This window comes from Silurus meridionalis, chromosome 13 (assembly GCF_014805685.1).
Source record: "Silurus meridionalis isolate SWU-2019-XX chromosome 13, ASM1480568v1, whole genome shotgun sequence".
In the NCBI taxonomy this organism is placed as follows: Eukaryota; Metazoa; Chordata; class Actinopteri; order Siluriformes; family Siluridae; genus Silurus; species Silurus meridionalis.
Genome location: NC_060896.1, coordinates 8943486 through 8963322, shown reverse-complemented (window position 1 = coordinate 8963322; position 19837 = coordinate 8943486). Strand labels below are relative to the sequence as shown.

General features: G+C 40.3%; 1 protein-coding gene across 1 annotated transcript; it reads right to left on the bottom strand.

Annotated features, from left to right (window-relative positions):
- Positions 1-475: 475 nt before the first annotated feature.
- nup205 (nucleoporin 205) lies at positions 476-19750 on the bottom strand. Its single transcript, XM_046864724.1, has 42 exons — positions 19644-19750; positions 17351-17493; positions 16793-16964; positions 16471-16615; positions 16215-16374; positions 15843-16071; positions 15548-15712; positions 14916-15091; positions 14702-14818; positions 14479-14616; positions 14239-14389; positions 13560-13768; positions 13109-13291; positions 12914-12964; positions 11870-12079; positions 11542-11779; positions 11211-11400; positions 10552-10672; positions 10279-10360; positions 9626-9790; positions 9392-9516; positions 9103-9217; positions 8870-9019; positions 8214-8285; positions 7969-8126; positions 7783-7863; positions 6738-6929; positions 6433-6640; positions 6209-6307; positions 5953-6098; positions 5242-5433; positions 5026-5147; positions 4740-4878; positions 4524-4650; positions 4362-4435; positions 2767-2898; positions 2579-2684; positions 2319-2479; positions 2099-2228; positions 1604-1708; positions 936-991; positions 476-851 (listed from the first exon to the last, which is right to left on the bottom strand). Exons 1-42 carry the CDS (start codon positions 19669-19671, stop codon positions 699-701), a joined length of 5916 nt encoding a protein of 1971 aa, XP_046720680.1. The 5' UTR covers positions 19672-19750; the 3' UTR covers positions 476-698.
- Between the last annotated feature and the right edge of the window lie 87 nt (positions 19751-19837).

Below are 19837 nucleotides of genomic sequence, written 5' to 3'. Positions count from 1 at the left end.
CACCATTTAAAGGTTTAGGAAACCTTTGCAGGTTTTGAATTGAATTAACTGATGAGTGTGACACCACCACTCTCCAATATTGAACTTTTTCACAATATTCTAATTTTCTGAAATACTGAATTTTGGTTCGGAAATGAGCTGTAAGCCATAATTAAAAAAAAATAATAATAAAAATAAACACAATATATATCAGTCTGTGTGTGCTGAATCTATAGACTATACAAGTTTCACATTTTGTATTGAATTACTAAAAGAAATCAACATTTTAATTATATTCTAATTAATTGAGATTAACCTGTGTGTGTGTATATATATATATATATATATATATATAAAAAAATGTAAATATGTCCAAAATGGAATGTGTTAAAAGAATGTTAAACAACAGGCCTTGCCGTTCCAATTCTTATGGAAGAGACTGTATCAGCAATCAGGTCGATAAAACTTGTGCTGCACAATCACACAAAACAAAGGCTTAGTTATTTAGTCGTTTTATTCACTTTAGAAAACAGTAATAGCCAAAGACATAAAAAAAAACCAAGGAAAAATTCCATGACAGCATTTCATAAACAAAGCAGAAACATGGCATACGTCAAATTTAAATTACAGAAGTGTCATGTTTGTTTCACTCTTTCTCCGAGATCTGGTGTGTTTAGTACTTGCAGTAGTACAAGCAACACTGTTCACATAGGCTGTGTTTAGCTCTTGGCGTGGCGCACCAGGCCGCGGATTCTGCGTGTCAGAGCCTGGATGAAGGTGTGGCGGGAGCGGCTTTTGCTGTAGAGCCCTTCAACCTCCAGCAGCTTCCTCTGTAAGTGCTCAGTAAAGCTGCTCGCCACGTCGCTCTGTAACTGCACACATGATCGCACAACTATTAGTACAAGCTAAATTAACCTTTACAACCTGCACAGCATAAATAGTGAGGGGGCTTGTACCTGCTCCAGATCCTGCCGGCTGACCCTAGACAGGCCCAGACCTGTGACAGCACCATCTGCACCCAGAAAAAGAGCGAGAAGTATAATTAGTGACCTTTCCAACATTCTTTACAATAAATAAGCACTGGGGAATTGTGTAGCAATGTCCACACACTAATCCGTTTTTGCATAAAAACGCATATTTTTCCTCTCCGTTTTGGCCTTCCGTCTACACTGAGGCCGCGTTTTCAGTCAATGAAAACATAGCCTTTTATAAACGATGTTTTTGTGTCGAAGTGTGAACTGTGGAAAAGGCGGCTCTCAAAAACGGTGACACAGTTAGACGTTGCCACAACGTTTAAAGGGGCCAGAAAGTAAATAAACGGCAGGTGGAAATGACACAGTTCGAAGCGTCTTACATTGAGCTCAGGCGCACTACAGGGATGCAAGTATTTTTAGACGTTTCCGTGTGGATGAGCAAACAATTTGGGAAACGATTGGAAACAACAGTGTGAACGTGGAGCGTTTTTAGACGAAAATGCCGTTTTCAAAGATATCATGGCAGAAGTACAAGCACCTAAACTATGCAAATCTACACAAATCAGTAAAACAGTGTGTGATGCAAAATCTAGTCATGAAATCTTAATGTATTAAAATGCGTGTAGTGTATGCAAGACGTCAGGCTTCACCTCTGTATCCTGGCAGAAGGGAGTCTTTGGGGTCGCTCGGTGTGCAGTAGAGAAGGTAGTACTCCAGGTGGCGCCAGATCACAAATAGGCAAGTCTCAATGATGTCTTTAAAAACAAGGTCAAGAAAAACAGGAATACGGAAGCTCTCGACATAACAAATGTTACATTTTCTCAACTTTTTTCGTGACTGTATGTATTTGGCATAAGAGCATGTTCTAGAGGCAGCATCATGGATAATAAACATTTTTGGCAGTGGACGTGTGGACTATGATCCATGATGTTGCCTCTTGAACATTCTCTTATTCTGAATATACAAAAAATTTAAGTACTGATCACGAGGAAACAAATTTTGTCAAAATCAAGAGAAAATTAAATTGTGATCATGAGAAAGCAAGAAAGAAAAAAATTATAATGCATGGTCTCTTAGGACGTCCGTAGTGATACAATTCAAACTTAAGCAACACTTTATATTAGAAGGCTGGTGTGAAAGGATACATGAGCAGAGGGCCAGCAGCTTGGCACGGTTATTGACGAGCTGAACAAGACGCCGTTTGGCCAGCACGCTTCTCTGCACTGACGGGATCTTCTCCACTCCACCTGATCCTAACACCAGGCCCTGGCACAACTGCACAAAGAGACAAAATGCCATTATTAGGAATTCAAAATCTGTAGACAGAATTCAACACCTGATACAACATGTTTGCATCTAGTCTACCTCTTTGAGCTCTTCTGGAGCAAGTTGCTCGAGCCTCTCTAGCTTGCTCAGGCTCTGTCTGTGGCTGTCGTGGTATCTGAAGAAGTCTGTGGTGCTGTTCTTTAGCAGGAGCAGTACGAGACCCAGACTTGGGACCCGGGACACAGAAGGCACTGCGATGTCTGAGTCACAAAGAGGAACAAATAACAATGCACAGGACAGGTTTAGGGGAAGATCACAACTCTAGACGTGGGCAGTATGCACATGAGAAGATAACTGACCTGTTGGTTCGCTGGCTGAGGGGCTGAAGAGGCAGACAGTAAACTGAGCCTCGGCTGAGCTTTGTAGGAGCAGCGCCTGACAGTACTCCATTATGTTAGCACAGATCTGAGACACATTGAGACAGATAAGGAATGTATCTGGGAAGTTAGACGCTTTAATAGGTAGCTGCTTTACTATGTTCTCATACCTGCTGCATGGCAAGCTCCATCTCCTCTCTTTTGTCTGCTGAGTCTCCAGGAGCAACGCTCTCTTCCATCTGCTTCAGGTAGCGAGCACGATCAGTGCCAGCCAGACGCACAAGTAGAGACAAACACTGGCGCTGACAGAGATACAGAGATACATGTCAAATTTCTATCTACAACCCAAAATCTAAACAAAAAAAATTTGGGGACACTGGGTAAAATTGACATTTTACAATGCAAAGATTTGCAAATCACATAAACCCTTATTTTATTCACAATAGAACATAGAATACATATTACATGTTTAAAATGAGAATATATCCTATTTAAAAAAAAAAAAAAAAAAAAGTAATTTTGATGGCTGCAATGATTTCTGGAGATGTTAATAAACCCATGCAGTTATTTCCATTACAGAATCATGACTGTTTTTAATGTAGTGCCACCTGAGGGCCTGAAGATCATGGGCATCCAATATTGATTTTTGCCCTTGTCCCCATAGATTTCTCAAGATTTGTTGGAACTTTTGATGATATGTACTGTAAATAATGAGGTGTCAGTTTGTTTTGCAATTTTATGTCAAGGAACATTGTTTGGAAATGGTTTCACAATTTGTTAGCACATTTTTTACATTTTGGTGAAGCTCTGCCCACGTTTATTTGAGAGACTTTGCATCTCTAAGATACACCATACCCAATCATCTTACTGACCTGTTCATAAATAACCTAATTAGTTACGAAATGTTTCTCCAACTGCCAACACTTTTTTCAGACTTTTGTTATGACGTCCCAAATTTTGAGACTAGTTGCAGCCAACAAATTTAAAATGCTCCCTCCTTCTTAATAGTACATTTCCTCATATTTAAACATTTGTTGTCTTTTGTGATTAAAATATGGGTTTATTAGATTTGCAAATCATTGCATTCTGTTTTTATTTACATTTTACACAGTGTCCCAACTGGGGTTGCATCTGGTTCCACACAAATAAAGCATAAAGCTGTTATTCAATTGGATGAGTAAGTAAAAAAAAAACAACATTTTGCTTATGCTGAGTTTATCTCTAGAACCACTGCTTTGCATATTTCTCAGACACCTACTTAAATTGAAATTAACAGCACATGTGGTATTTTGGTGTTTCATTTTACTGTGAAAAAAGCCTACTTGACTTGATATTTTTCTAGTAGATCGACCCATCACCACCAAGTCTAATCCTTCCTGTTACTAATTTATTTACCCTAAAAATATACTACAAACAGGGAGAAAGGTTAATACCTACTTCAGCAAAATTACTCCAGACATTTGACTCTGTGACCTTGAATCTGTTTGGGTCAATTCGGAAATCTAACCATGTTCATTAAATGAGAAGGTTTTGGCTTCACAGCCTTTTAATTGTTCAGTGATTATCTTGCTGCTGCAGCATTTTTGTACTGTAAGTAACTGCATGATCATGAGTGAGTAAGTAACTGATAAAAGCATGCATTTAACTTCATTCGCTTTGGTTCTTTCTCTCAAAATTCACTCAAATTCTGAGACTAGTAACCACGCTCTAGCTGATCCACTCAAACACAGATGTTACACATAACAAGTGCTTCTTTAATGTGTACCTGGAATCGTCCGATGTGGCCCTGAAACTCCAACATGGCGGTACTGTTGACATCCTGCCCCAAATCCAGGGCCCCTAACATCAATACATCAGGTTATTTCACACTGGCAAATGTGGCTGTTAACATCTGCTTTAGCAATGCATGTCTGGGTGTGGTCAGTACCTGGAAGGGCAGTTTTACTGATAATGCCCATGAGCAGAGAGAGCTCCTGTAACGAACCCATGCTTACATCTTGATTATGCAGTATCGATTGAATGGTGTCCGAGTATACGATCAGCCACTGAAGCACCTGGACACACACACAAAAAAATATATATATTTATATATTACACCAGGGAGGGCTAACCAGATCTATAGCTGTGTGAGTGAAAACTGTACCTGTGCTGCCCCCTGCTGGTGGTGTGTTGTGGTAGAGGTGAGGATGACCTGCAGAAGTCTGAGAGCTGGAAGCAAGATCTGTCTGTATCGCTCCAGAGGACTGGGGATGAACCCTGATGGGTCTCTATGTCCATATACTCTACAAAGAGAAAGGGAGACTTTGTAAATATATCTCCAGGGGCTGACACCTTTCCATTAAACTTTTCTGTATAAAGCACAGTTTTGTGCATTTAAGCGGCGGCAGAACACGTACAGGGGATCTCCCGTTTTTGGCCCCTCATCTCACCTGAATGAGTCGTTCTCAGGCAGCATGTGAAAAACTTGGCACTCAACCAGCTGCGCCACCAAGCCACAGCACAACAGCTCCATAGCTCCCTGTGCTGTCTTAGCCACACGGGTCAACAGCGCCTGTATTTATACACAAATGAAAAAGCATCAGAAACCCAAATTTTCTATTTACACCCACCACATGACAGGAAATGCAGTAGTGGTGTTGTCTTACCATCTTGGACTCGTAAATGTATAGAGGTTTGAGAAGAGGTGGTTGAGGTATCAGCAGGGTTTGCAGTGCATCATCGTCCTGCCTCAGGCTCTCCACTAAGACGCGCAGGTAGCCACTGTTACAGAGGTAGACTAGCCACTGGCTCTGTCTGTCTATAGACAGCACCCTGTCCAGCACAGCCAGAGCCAACATCTGAGATGGATAAAAAGCATGCATAATTAATAAAATACAATTAATACAAAAATGGAGAACTGGGAATTTAGTATCTAATTGACAATGAAATCCCATTTCTCTTTTAAAACATTCAATGGCTGGTCACAAACTATTATCCATATATCACTAGTATACCACTGACTGGTGAAATCTCTTTTCTGACTGGTAAGAGTTCATTTTCTTACATATACAAGTTCATATTTGCTGATATGGTAGTTTTCTTCAAAGCAGTTTCTACATTTTGGAAGAAATATCCAGTGCCACAGATTTGTAAAAGATCTGATATAAGCTGTAATGTTACACAATAACATTACACTGTCCTGTCATTTATTGTTCACCTATAACAGCTTGGCCTCTTGTGCTTTTTTAATTGGTGATCGTCAAAGCCTACAATCTATTAGTTTCGGGAACATTCTGGTCTTTCAAAAATGAAAACATCCATTCTTAATTCTTTTAGCATTAGGACTAAAGACAGGAGTGCAAAGGTTTTGTCCATACTCTGCCTATTTCATGTCCATCACAGGCGTCTCTGCACACCACCTCCATTAGAGCAGTGCCATAGCTCTCTATGATTGCTAGGTTCTCTCTCTGCAACTTGGAGAAACCGTCTTCTGGCGCAGTTAGACGCTCCCACATAGACACTCCTGCAAATGACAGGAAATGATGTATTATACATTAAAAAATAAAAGGCTTTCTATTCCAAATTTGTGTCAGAGCAACAAGAGGTCACTAAAGTCATGGTCATGTGATCTACCTGTTTGCAATGTGTCTGGCTCCTCAGGTTTCTGAGCAATTTGCAGGTAATAGAGTAGCGAGCCATACAGATGAGCCCGTAGACGCTGGAATCCTCCACCTAGATCAGCATATATAAACTCCTTATTTTAACGTCAGCCCATCTGTCCATATGTTATGGTTTAGCAACTTAGAACTCAATAGCACAGTAGCCTTAATCGCCTGCTTTCAAAGATGTCTAAATACCTGTGCACAGGATAAAATCCAGCAGTTTCCTCAGAATAAGGTGAAGGGCTGAGTTAGCAATAGAGGCAAACCCTGATGAAGAACCACCCACCAGCCCAGCCCCTTGCTGCTGCTCAGACAGCACTGATTGGCTGAGGTGAGCCGTCAAGGTGAACACTGCCCCAGCAACGATGGGCATCAATTCAACTGCAGCATCCTCAGATAAAACCTGAAAGGCAGATGCAGTCCATATGTTCAATAAATATGCAAACCCATCACACGTTAAAATATGCCAACATAAGCGCTTGAAAGGCACTTTACAGTACTTTGTCGTGCAAGTCGAGGAGCAGGTCCCTGATGATAAGTTGTCTTTGATCAGCTGGGATTAGTTCAGCAGGGCATGCAGTGAGAATGGTCTCTACAAGACTCCTCCAGCTCTGCAGAGCATGGCGTTTGGCACTCAGGCTGCGTCTCACACGGTTCCTCTCCACCACCTGTTGCAGGATGGAGTTTACCTCCTGTTACAGAATAAGAAAGCATTGTATTTAAAATGGCACATAATAAACATTCCTTAATTAGTGCACCCCACTCCAAAAGCATTCAGTAGTCAGTGTCAACAACAAAAACACTTCAGTATGGAAAAGTCTCGATGATACATAACATACAAAAGCCAACCTGTATAGGGCAAATCTTTTATTCCTTCCTTCTTTCTCTCTCTCGTTTCCTCTCTCCCTGTCTAGTTAAACATGCTCCTGAGGTACAAGTGACTAGTAATCCTGTCCCGTACTTCTTTTCAGATCTACCTTATTCATCCCAACACCCTACCTCTAGATAAAGTTCTCTTTAATTGAAGACCACTTTGTGCAGCTCAGGATGGTTCCATATGAACAGCTTAGAGATCCATGAGGATACTGAGCAACTCAAGAACAATAATGATAAATGGACTGTGAATAATATAAAGTGTACCACAATGGCTTAGGATTGCAATTTGCATGAACAAGTTCTGCATCACTGAACAGCACACCTCAATAATGATAAAACTGTAATTAATGGACATTGGCTGGTACCCAGATAAGGTTGGGTTCCCTTTCAGTCTGGTTCCTTTCAGGTTTTCTCTCTCATACATTCTCAGGGAGTTTTTTTTCTTTGCAACTGTCACCAATGGCTTGGTCATTAAAGATCAACTTAAAGGGAATAAACTTGTGGGCAAAAAGAAATAAATTCAAATTTAATTTCTTCATCTCTGCAATTATGCTTTGGGTAAATGCCTATTGTTAAAAGCACTATAACATTTCTTATTGAATTATATCTAAAGACTGGGTTTTATTGGTGGAGAAATTTACAGCACAAATCACATAGGAAAACACTGACCTCTATCAGTAGAGGCCGTTGTCCGATAGCAGCCATCCCCTGCAGAGCGTTGATTTCTGCAATCAAGACCCTGTGCAGCAACTGACACAAAGTAAAGCAAAAGAAATTATACATGTTCAAGCAGTTTCTAGTGTAAGGACATGGGTACAGCACCCGGACTGAACACTGCATTGTAGTAACGCAAACCTTAACGTTGCAGACGGTGTGTCCTTGCTCGTTGACATGTTCACAGTTGGAGATGACCTGCTCTATCTGAGCGCGCTCAAAAAAGTCCAGCTGCAGCTGCTCAGGCACCTCCTGACTAAAGTTTATAGCGTCCAAAACACTCAGCAGCTTCCGACGCACTAAAATACAAAAAAAAAAAGTTTATTTTTCACTTTGACACTTAAATTGAGAAAAGCCTGTTTTTGTAGGCTGAGGATTTAACCCACCTTTAGAGACGGTGTCAAAATGCAGGAAGCCACTAACAGATCTGCTCTCATCCTCCATACCAATCTCTCCATCTGTAAATTAGCAAAAGAACAAAACATCAGGAAACTTTAAAGCAACATCTATAACCAAGAGTTGACAGGTTAGTTTGGAAAAAAAACTAATTTGTTAAATACTATTCATTTGTAGATTACAATACAGTAAAATGGATTTCTCCACTTTTGCATTTCCAAAGTGTTTAGAGAGTCACTCAAATCATTATGCTTGCCTATTTTTCCTGCTTCTAACATTAACTTTGAGGACAAAATATTCACTTGCTGCCTAGTAAATCCCACCCATTAATGTTATTCACTTCACTGGTCATTATGTTATGCCTGATCAGTGCATAATGAATATGCATTTGCCATGGGCATAAATCTTTCTGCTGCTGGACTTTATTAACATGGTTAGAAATAATATAGCGTACCAAAATCCTTTCTGCTTCAGCCCATCGGTCTCACTTATCCAATTGTAATAAGCTCACAGGTTTTTCCCTTCAAGTATCCATAATCCTCTGGCACTTAGTAGTGTTGAAAAAGCATCAATGCTACTGTATTCAAAACTGAATCGGGTTCAGCTGTATGAAAGCTGTTTTGGAGCGATCCATCTTGTTTAATACCTGAATGCTGCATGTGTGGCTGGTCATCTAAAAGAAGATTCAGCAGCCTTTGAGTGTGGGAGCGCTGGCGGTTCAGTGAGGTCACTCGGAGCTCTATAGCTGAAGTCTTCATAAGCCAGGACATCTGGTTAAGTCCAGCAATCTCATTCCCTGCAGTATTAGGAGAAAGGTTGAACAAAGGAACCACTTGATGAAGAAAGAAATGACAGTTACTAGTGAATGGAGGAACCAACCGGCTATGGCAAAGGGTACGTGCTTCAGGTGAGAGAACAGGAAGTCTTGACTGGTCCTCAGGTAGCGCATAGTTGGCCCAGAGGTGTCGGAGCATGCACACAGCTGGTAGATGACCTAGGGTCACGGAGAATATGTTTAATTTGGTAGAATAAGCAAAATAGACAATTAACAAAACTGTTTTTAATGCACACAACCTTTATTAATGATATATATGTTGTTGTAAAACAATGAGTACAAAAATGGTTATAACAAAACAAACAAAAAAGTAATTATTATAAAAGTTGGCACCTGATAACAGAGTTCAGCTAAGTGTGGAGCTTGCTGAGTAAGTACAGGTCCAGAACGTCGCTCACTGCCTCGCTGCAACAAACTTAGTATTGCATGCAGACAACTCCGCGGACAACCAAGAACCCCTTAAGTTAACCATTAAAAAAAAGTCAGACCTTCTATTCATCATAAATATTAACACATGCAAGACAACATCTAAAACAAACAATGGTCTTGTAAAATAAATAAACTGACCTGGGTCCTGTAAATTAGTTGACAAGACAGGTTTCTTGACCTCGTAGCCTAACAAATAGAGGCCCAAGTTTGGACTGTTCAGCTCCAGAGAAGTGATGAGTAAGTTAAGGATGTGGATCTGTGTCTCATGGCGGATTCTGGCAACACGCTTCTCAGGGTCCGACTCTGTTTTACACAAACAGATCAAGCAGAGCAGGATTCCCTCAGACTTGGATAAACACAGTCAAGAGCAGTGATTCATAATTACTAACGTGGTAAATGTGGCAGTGGGCGTGTGGCTCAGTTTAAACCGAGGGCTGAGCTGGAGAAAGTGAATGGTAAGGACCACACACACCTGTATGTGATTTAACTGATAAATGATCTCTATTGCATTGAGTGAGGAAAAGTAATAAAAAGGAGAGAGAATAGAGCCAAGACAGACACTGCGATGCCGAGCGGAGTGTGTGTATATGATTGGAATAACATAACACTGCATAACACTGGAAAGTGTTATGCAAATGCGGGACTGAAAAAGTAAAAAGTAAAGTGTATATATTAAACACTGAAAACACAAAAGCAGGACTGTGGCAGAAAAAAGCAGTGCAAAGAAAGAGTCAGTGAGCTCCCCACACATTACATACAGAAAATCTCAAAAAATCTAAAGTTTGACTCACCATCTGTCTTTTCCAGTCCTTCCTGAGCCTCATCATTGTCCAGGCACTCCACAAATCCAGCCATCAGCTTCTCACTTATTGCCTTTTTACAGCACACCAAAAAAATAAACAAATAAATAAAACATATAAAAAGAAAAAAAAACATTTTGCAGCACAACACTGATATGTATTTCCCATCAGTGACTCCACTTTCTAATCTACTGAACCACATGTTGCTATTCAATAGAAATATATACAAATACAGAGCCATGAGTAAAAAAGCAGGTCTCTTACCTGGTCGTGAGTAAAATCTCCGACTAGTCTGGACTGGATGTTGGGGTAGCGTGCAATATGTCTCAGAATTTTAGCACTCAGAAATGCAGCATCAGGGTTGGAACTGCTGTGGTACAGATACCTGTAGATGAAGTAAGAACCAGATTCAAATTATGTAAGCAATTTATATCGTAAATATTCATAGAATTAGATACTAGTTGAAATTTTGAATTTCAAGATGAAATGCTTGCACCATAATCTGTATATATTTGTATATATATGTGGCCCTGTATGTTCTGACCTGCTTATTGAAATATTTTAATTAATTGGCATCTGCTGATTGTGCTGCAAATTAGGTCTAGTATTAGGCAGGTGCATCTGACACACCAAACCAAACGAACGTTCTACGGAAGCGTGGGAGAACATAACGCCCCAATACCAGCGGAAAAGATTCAACAGTGAATATATGTGGCAAATGGCGTTTACACCATCCGCGATCACGTAGCCTTTTTCAATTATATCTGCTAAGTTGCTAAGACCAGAGCCGGAATCACAAACTCATCAGCTACCCTGATTTCTAAATATAGGCTTTGGCCAGAGAAAAACCCATTTCTGTTGACCTCTAATAACAGTGTTACTTGACATTATGTACGCGCGTGTAAGAGGGAAAAAATACACACCTGGCGATGTTAATGATGTGGTCGGCACGTCTGCTTTGTGCACTGACACCCTGCAATAATTGCTCTAGTGGAGAGGCCAGCATTGAGGCCTGGCTTTCTCTAAGCAGGTCCATGAACAGCACCTCCTTCTGCAGGGCCAGATCCAACAAACTCAAGCAGTGCATCACTGCTGACTCCAACTGCTTCTTACCTACACCATCACCAACATCATCATGAACAACACATTTTCCCATACATTCGGCTCAACATTTATAAAAACTTTTTATCAATTACTAACTATTTATCAATAAATGACTAGAGGTTGTTCTCTTATCATCGGTTATAAACTGACCAGGAAAGGGAGTATAGGTGTCAAGCTGACGAACTCCCTCTTCCAGGAGGCTCAGACAAAGGGATAGGGTGGGAGAGTCATTCAGCAGATGAAACATGAGATCGTGTCCTGGGGGCTTATGGGCCGGAACCTGCTCACCCTGCAGCTCTAATGTCTCCTGCAGGAAGTCAGAAGGCTGAGGCTCGTAGTCCTGCAGAAGTTTGTGAAACACCTCCAAAACTGCCTCTGCCACCTCCCACTGGAGACACATGGGAAAAAGAATTGCACTTATAAAAGGTAAAGTAAAACAAGATGGTGTGGTGTGAAGGTCATGCCCAGCGCACGGTACCTTCTCAGCTGGACGGCGGTAAGCTCGTGTTGGAAAGGGAAGAAAAACTGAGTCTCTCAGGAAAGTGAGGTAGGGCTGGAATCCTGGGGCACGCAGCCCCGCCCCGAGGTTAACAGGAAGCGCGCTCTCCACCAGAGTGCTGATCAAGTGACAGAAAGCACGTGTCAGAGGGTACTCCTCACAACTCGACTCGATCTCGTTCAGCTCCACCTGCAAACAAGGACACACAACTAATGTCATTCAAATCTCTAATTCAGGATAAGTTCATTATTATGTAGATGTCAAAATAAAAATATATATTTAAATGACAAAGTTAATGTTGTTACATTAAACCCATGGCAATATAATTTGTGCCATTTTATTATAACTGATATTCTTGGTATTAGAACAAGGGATCGGTATTATTTACATTTTAACTATACCGGTATAATTTGGTGCAAATATACATGATGTGAAAAATATGTAGAAAATTTCAAGTTTTTTTTCTTATACTGCAGTTACAGAAATTTTTTAAATGAAAAGCCTCCCTCAAAGAAAAAGAGAGAGAGAGAGATTTCCTCAGCATATCATAGCACAGCATATCTGTGGTGTCCCCAATGACTACTAGTACTAACTAAAGATTTATTTTATAATTAATGTTGCATTCACTTGAGGCTGAAATAATGAAACATTTACAAACAAAATGTGCCATCTTCCACAAGCAATATGGCACATTTTGTTTGTAAATGTTTCTTTATTTTACTATAATACAAGTAGTGTTTCCTCCTTTGTTCCCTATTAAACTACCGCATATATTGCATCTGACACTGGTATCGCTTCGTTCTAGAAAGTGAGCCCACACTTTTGAACGATTCAACCTTGCTGCTATAATTGATTGCACACAAATATACACCGCACATCGAGCAACTGTCGGCCACGTGATGACATCATTCAGGTATGGAATATGACAAACAGCTACTAATTCAATATTAACACCGAAGTAAACAGAGAAAGGAAGTAGTCTGCTTAGATAGTGCACACAATATAATCTCAGTGCCGGCTCACCTCTATGCCTGCAGCTTGTTTTTGTCCAGGGGCTTTTACTGTCTGCAGTATCTGACAAAAATAAGACATTTTGATGTATTATTAGTCACCAGGTTCATGGCCATACTAGACAAATTCATCAACCACGGTTCTTTGTATATTACTAGCAAAGTGGCCCAGAACATACGGCGTGTACATGCTCACAGGCACACTCACCTGTGCGTACTCCAGCGACTGCCAGAGGGAGGCAGCAATCTCAGGGGACTTGCTGAATGCAGCGAGGGCGTTCAGGAGCTCTGCTTTCAGTGACGGCTGCACGCTGCACTGAATTAAACCCAACATAACCACCACAGGAGTCCACTGAGGGTGCTCACACAGAGCTAGACGTGCGTTCTCACACTGACACACACACACACACAAGACTGTTAATTAGACTGTTTGATCACAGACATGTGGCTTTTACTTTCATGCATTTCAAATATATGCAAAAATAACTTCAGAGGATTGCTGCACTAGTATATTAAACTTATATTTAATAACTTAAATTATGGCAATAATTAGATACAGTAAAAATAGGTCAGTGGAAAGTACTTACTATATACTAGTCTGTCTGTGTGTGTGTGTGTGTGTGTGTGTGTGTGTGTGTGTGTGTGTGTGTGTGTATTACCCAGGTGATGATAGTGGTGAGCAGTTGAAGGAAAGCAGTCAGGCCCTCCAGCTCTCTCTGTGTGATGCCTCTGATTGGTGGATGCCGATACTGGGTGAAGTCTGCACTGGGAATATCCCGCCTCAGGTTCTCATGATACAGCATCAGGGAATGGAACAAGTGCTCCCATGACAATGGGCATCCTGATACACCACCCTGCAATTTCTCTCCTGAAAAACGCACACTTTCACTATTTATACATACACAGATCCAAACAAGAGGACACTTTTTTCTCATTAGCCTGCACTAGTTAAGCAAGCAGCTAAAATTACATCAACTGAGGGATAAATAACTGAAATTGAAATTGGATTTTCTCAATTATAAATAAATTAGCAAGGATGAGGTACAATTTAATTTTTTTATATGCTCCAGTGATCTGAAGTTATCTGTAAGGAGACTAATTAGCATTCTTGGAAAATGTAATAAACTGAGGTTTTCCACATTTTCAGAACAGAGTGACTTGGTTATATGACAAGTTTAACAGAAAAATATAGTGCTCAGGAAAATAAAACAATTTGGGTTGTTATTGAAGCTTGGCGAGATTAACAATTTCAAATGAAATATGGCCCAAAGAACAAGCTGTATATTTTGAGTACCAGCAATGTTTTCATGCACATCATGGATCTGCAGTAATGTTTACCGTGTGGAGCACCGTTGGACTTCAGTAGACTGAAGCAGTAGTGAGAACACTGTGGCCCATTGGCAAGCCCCTTCAGCATACGCAAGTACGGGATATACAATGTAGGAGGCAGCAGGTCCCCCATCTGACGCACAAACTTGGAGAGAACCACCTATACAACACACCACTGTTAGCTACATCGCTCACCATCAGTTAACAACAACTGCATACAAAGACTGCTTGATACACACACACACACACCTGTTTGTGAGGAGGCCTCTGTAAGGCCATGCCTAGGAATGATCCTGTAAGTGATGTGTGCTGCAAGGATTCTGATGGACACCAGAACTCCACACTCAGCTCCAGCCCAAACGAGTCCTTACTGTAAAACTCACCAATCTAGCAAATACACAAACACACATTTAGGCAACGCAACACAGTATTGAACAATCACTGCACATAATACAGACATAAAACATCATACCAGTATCATGAGGTGCTCCAGATCTTTCCGCAGAGAAGATGGAGGCTCGCTGCCCATCTGCATTGCCATGTGAATCATTCGAGCATCTTCATCAGCAAGGTTACGCAACTGCTTCACCTGAACACACGCGTTTAACACGTCTCTCAATACATGTTTTATGAGAGGAAAATTCACACACACACTAAAAGTAAAAAGCTTAGCTTCTTGTGCATACCTTCATTGGCATTAGGGTTAGGACGTCGGTGATAAGGGCGTGAAGTCGGCGAGTGTAGAACTCCTCCTGGCAGAAGCCCTCACTTGCCAGGATGCCCTCGGTCAGGAAGAGGAAGACTCCTCCCAAAATTGCCTCATCAGCCAGTGCTTCGTCTGCCTCAGTGAATTCTACAAGTGCTGAGTGTAGAAGAGTAGCAGGCTCTCAATTTGAAATGTGATAAAGCTTTCATTTTTTTACATTTGAAATGAAAATGAGTACGTAAATGTATTTATATTAAACACAAAAAATTATTTTAAACTAAAGTTTAAAGTTACAGGAGCGTTTTTTTTTTATGTTTATGACGTCATATTTTGTCTACTTGCCTGCAATAAAAACCTTGAGAATTTACCATTATATGGTATCTTTATAGCAGATGCGAATGTGCAAATATGAGTGCACATGTACCTTAAAGTAATATTATATTAAGCCACATTTCTGTAAATCAGTTTATAGGCAAGTATATGGGCAAATATATATGCTTCCTAATCAGTTATGCATATAGAGCTGACAAAAAAAATCTCCAATTATGACATCAGATAAAACATCTACTGTTGTTTGTGTGATGCAAATTTCTGAGAACTGTATTCACATACCTGCACCCTGAGGAAGCTGTGACAGTGCTCGGAGTGAGAGTGCCCACGCCAGCCTCACCAGCGCCTGCAACCCTGGCAGCTTCCACACCCCATTCTCCATCACCCGAGTGTTTACCCCAAGGATATACTGTTTATCGGTCACAAGGGGTAGGGCCTGGAGCAGGTCTAATACACAGATTTAATATGGGGCTTTTACACTTTTTGCCAATCGCATGCAAATTTCACACACTGTCAGACACAATGTCTGTAGCCAAGTGAAAGTTTTGCTTGTAAAAGACATGTAATGCACATTTACCATCTCGGTCTTCAGTGACTTGCTCCAGAAAACTGACATCAAAGCAGTAAAGCAATGCCATGACCAACGAAAGGTTTACACTATCCAACGAGCCATCAGCTTCTGTAGTAACTGTCTCAAGATACCCAATTAAAGCGAGTGTATCATCTTTGCTAAGGGGTGACTGACATGTCCATGCAAAGAGACACTCAGCCAGGGACTGCCGACACTCTTTGATGAGATCGGACACCTGCAGAGAATACAGATGCAATGGTTACACTCAAACTATCAACATATTCATCAAAATAGGACACAATCATTCAAAAAGTATTAAGTAATCAAAATGAGAAAAAATAAAAAATAAAAGAAAATTGTGAGGAAGAATATTATCACCTCTTTCCTGTGTTTCTCGTTGCCAAGGCCTCGCTCCTTCTGCAGCTTCTCAAACTCACGTGTCACACTGATTTCCGACACAAGGTTCAGAATTTGCTTGGACAAACCCTGGCTCATCAGCTCATCAGTGAAGCGTGTAGTGAGATTAACCAAATCCGTACTATGAAACAGAATGAGAAAGACCAGAGATATACAGTTTAAATATCGAAAACCATACAAAGACCAAAGAACACCACCAGGTTAAAACACACTGTACCTAAGATCAAGAGTGAAAGTCTTGCCATGACGTGACTGGATGAGCGAGCGCAGAGAGTTAGCCATGCAGCGTTTGCCATCCCAGTAGAGCAGAACAGCTACCAGACCCCTCGTCAGGCCCGGAAAATGAGGCTGCTGGTGCTCTCCTTTAAAAATAGAGGTGATGCTCAAACTTCTGTTCACACAAACTGTCACTCATGCATTAAACAAACCTTTTTATTCTGCACTGCTGCTTAGATTTTCTGTAAACAATGTTAAGTAGAAGCTGCGTACAGTTGTGTATGTTTGTTTGGAGCTTTAATTGCTTGTGAGTTTGTGTTTACCAGCAAGCAGCAGCTCTAGAGCAGCAAGCTCTCCCAGGTCAAACAGGTCACTCAGGATGAAGGCCTCTGTGAGGAGTTGCTCAGGTAGAAGTCGTGCACCTTGTTGGCCTTGAATAGAAATCCCCTCTGTGCTGGCTTTCCTCACCTTCTCTCTCTGCTCTGCACTCTTTGGCTTTTTAGAAAAACACACACAAAAGTGAAACAAACTTTCCCTTCATGAAAACAATTAACATTTCTAAACTTTACGTCTACACCAACTTTACACTCTAATAGAGGAAAGATAAATGGAATTTTTATAATAATACTAATTAAAGATCCAAAACTGATGAACTAATTGAAGTTATGTTTACTGTTGTAGAATGACCACAAGGCATCCTGCTATCACACGTTTACATCAGCTATAAACAGTCAAAGCTACTCTGTTCTCCCTCTTTGTGATTCTATTTCTATTTTTTTTTTTTTTACCTGTACTGTATATACAAATAAACATGACTCACAATTCAACCAGAAAACACTCGAATCATTGAAATGGTCAAGAATTTGCTCTGTACTACTCACCGGGTTTTTGAACAGAGACAGAAAAAGGGGCTTGTTCTTTTTTAACTGCATGTCCAGATGATGAACGCTTTCAGGCTGTTTCCTCCACACCGCCCCCTCAACAATTTCCCATAACTCTTTCAGAGGCCCCCACAGACTGGCTCCTGAAAATATATTGTACATTTAATAAAACAGCAGTATCACCTTTGGAAAACACAAACATCAAGAGACAAGCACACATCTATAACTGTGTGATGCTCTAAGGCTATTCGTCCCTGTGTTCAGATGCAGCATCATCCCAAACAAATCATTTTCAGATTACGTTTTAAAGGGGCTTCATTAATTTAGTTGGTCCAAGACATTAGATAACACATTTAGCAAAAACTGGATGCTTCCATTTTATTTTTTTGTTTGTTTTTTTTATTGTTTACAAATTTTTTGTTGATTGGTAGATTTTATTTAACACATGCAGGGTTGCAAATGTGTCGATCGTGTTTTAAGATTCAAATGTAACAAATGTGATCTACAACAAGGTTTGCATAGTAAATGTTTGTATATGGATTTGTATATGGACCTTGTGGGACCGTTATGGGAAGGTTCGCCAAAACATTGAAGGTGAGCACAAGGTTCTTTTGGGTTTTTTGGAACGTTCACTAAATCCAGGATACTGGGTCATGGGAATTTTATCTGAATGTTCTTGAATGCATTCCATTGTACCAAAAAGTTATTCATTCTGAAAAAAGTTAGAGGGATGTTCTCTGAATAATTCAAGGCTACCAAAGTTCAATTCTGGAGATGTTCCCCAAATCATTGTGGGTTACTAGAAGGATACTGGGTTATGGGAACATAATGGGAAGGTTCTCAAACATTTCAGGTTACCACAGGGTTCTTTCATTTTTTAGAATGTTCACCAAATCACTGTGGGTTACCAGAAGGATACTGGGTCATGGTAATGCTCTGGAATGCATTCCATCGTACCAAAAGGTTATTAATTCTGACAAAGATAGGGGGGTGTTTTCGGAATCCTTCCAGGCCACCAAGATTTATTACTGGGAACATTAACCAAATCATTGTGGGTTACTAGACGTATACTGGGTGATAGGAATATTATGGCAATGTATAAGAAGGTTCTCCAAAATCATTCCAGCTTACCACAGGGCTCTTTGATTTTTGGGAACAGTCAACAGATCACTGAGGGTTACCAGAAGGATATTGGGTTAGGGGAGTGTTATGGGACAATGATGTAAAGATTTTCCATAACATTCCAGGTTACCACAGGGTTATCTCATTTTTAGAAGCCTCACCACATCATTGAAGGGTACCGAAAGGTTATTAATTATGGCGATGCTACAGGGCTGTTCTCTGAATCATTCCAAGTAACAAAGGTCAAGTTCTGGGGACATTCACAAAACAATTGTGGGTTATGGAAACATTATGAGATGGTTATAGGAAGGTTCTCCAAAACATTCCAGGTTACCACAGGGTTCTTTCATTGTCAATGGTCAACAAATCACTGAGGGTTACCAGAAGTATACTGGATTAGGAGTGTTATGGGAACATGATGTGAAGATTCTCCACAATATTCCAGGTTCCCACAGGGTTATTTAGTTCAGGGAACTTTTATATAACAGAACTTTTTTTGTATATAAAATGTCTACTAAACATTTCTCTCGGGAAGTTTCGAGAAACAAAAACAAACGTTTCCAGAACATCCTGGGAGACAGTTATCTGCAGCATCTCACAGCAAAATTCACATCACTGTTGCCCTTCACTATACAATATGAGAACAAAAACTCATATTTGGACAAAATAATTATATGCGAGAATATAAAGAATTAAAGTACTGACATGTACAGAAACTGTAACATTATTACTTGGGAATGTGTCCCAAAAACGCACATTACATGAGCAGCAGCAAGTCAAAACTAAAGTTTACCAAACAGATTAGCATCGCCATTACTGTCACACTTTTACACCGAAACGCTTTCAGAGCACAAACTCCCGAGTGATATGAACCTACTTCTCTCAGAAACACCTCAAATATTTACCCCAACGCAAACAATTTACACAACGCAAACAACTAAACTAAAGAAACACGTGTAACTCGGATTTGGCCGCTGCTGCTAACATGCCAGCAAGTAGCTCCCTTATGCTAATGCTAATACACATCTGGTATACAAAACACATGAAACGGCTTCAGCATTAAGTAAATCCATTCCGCTACAGAAGAAGAAAAATAAATTTTATTTTAAGCACTTGCACCCTAATACAAAAGGAATAACTCAACAATATAACAAGGTTTAAAGCCGGTTACCTGAATTTACCGCCATCTGAGCAGCCATGTCTGATTTGTGATCACGCCATGCAGAGGTGCCCGAATTAATGCCGGAGTAAAACAATATATGGTAGCGTTAACTTTCGGTTTGATTTAATTAGCTAATTATACTATTATATATACACTGTAGATTAAATTATATACTTTTGCAGCTATACCATTTTCTCTTTTAA

Coding starts and splice junctions, on each gene's coding strand:
- nup205 (XM_046864724.1), bottom strand. CDS start 19,671: ATGGCTGCTCAGATGGCGGTAAATTCAG. Junction 11,780..11,869: donor ACCGCCGTCCAGCTGAGAAG/GTACCGTGCGCT, acceptor ATGTGTCTCCAG/TGGGAGGTGGCAGAGGCAGT. Junction 7,864..7,968: donor ACACCGTCTGCAACGTTAAG/GTTTGCGTTACT, acceptor ACTTTGTGTCAG/TTGCTGCACAGGGTCTTGAT.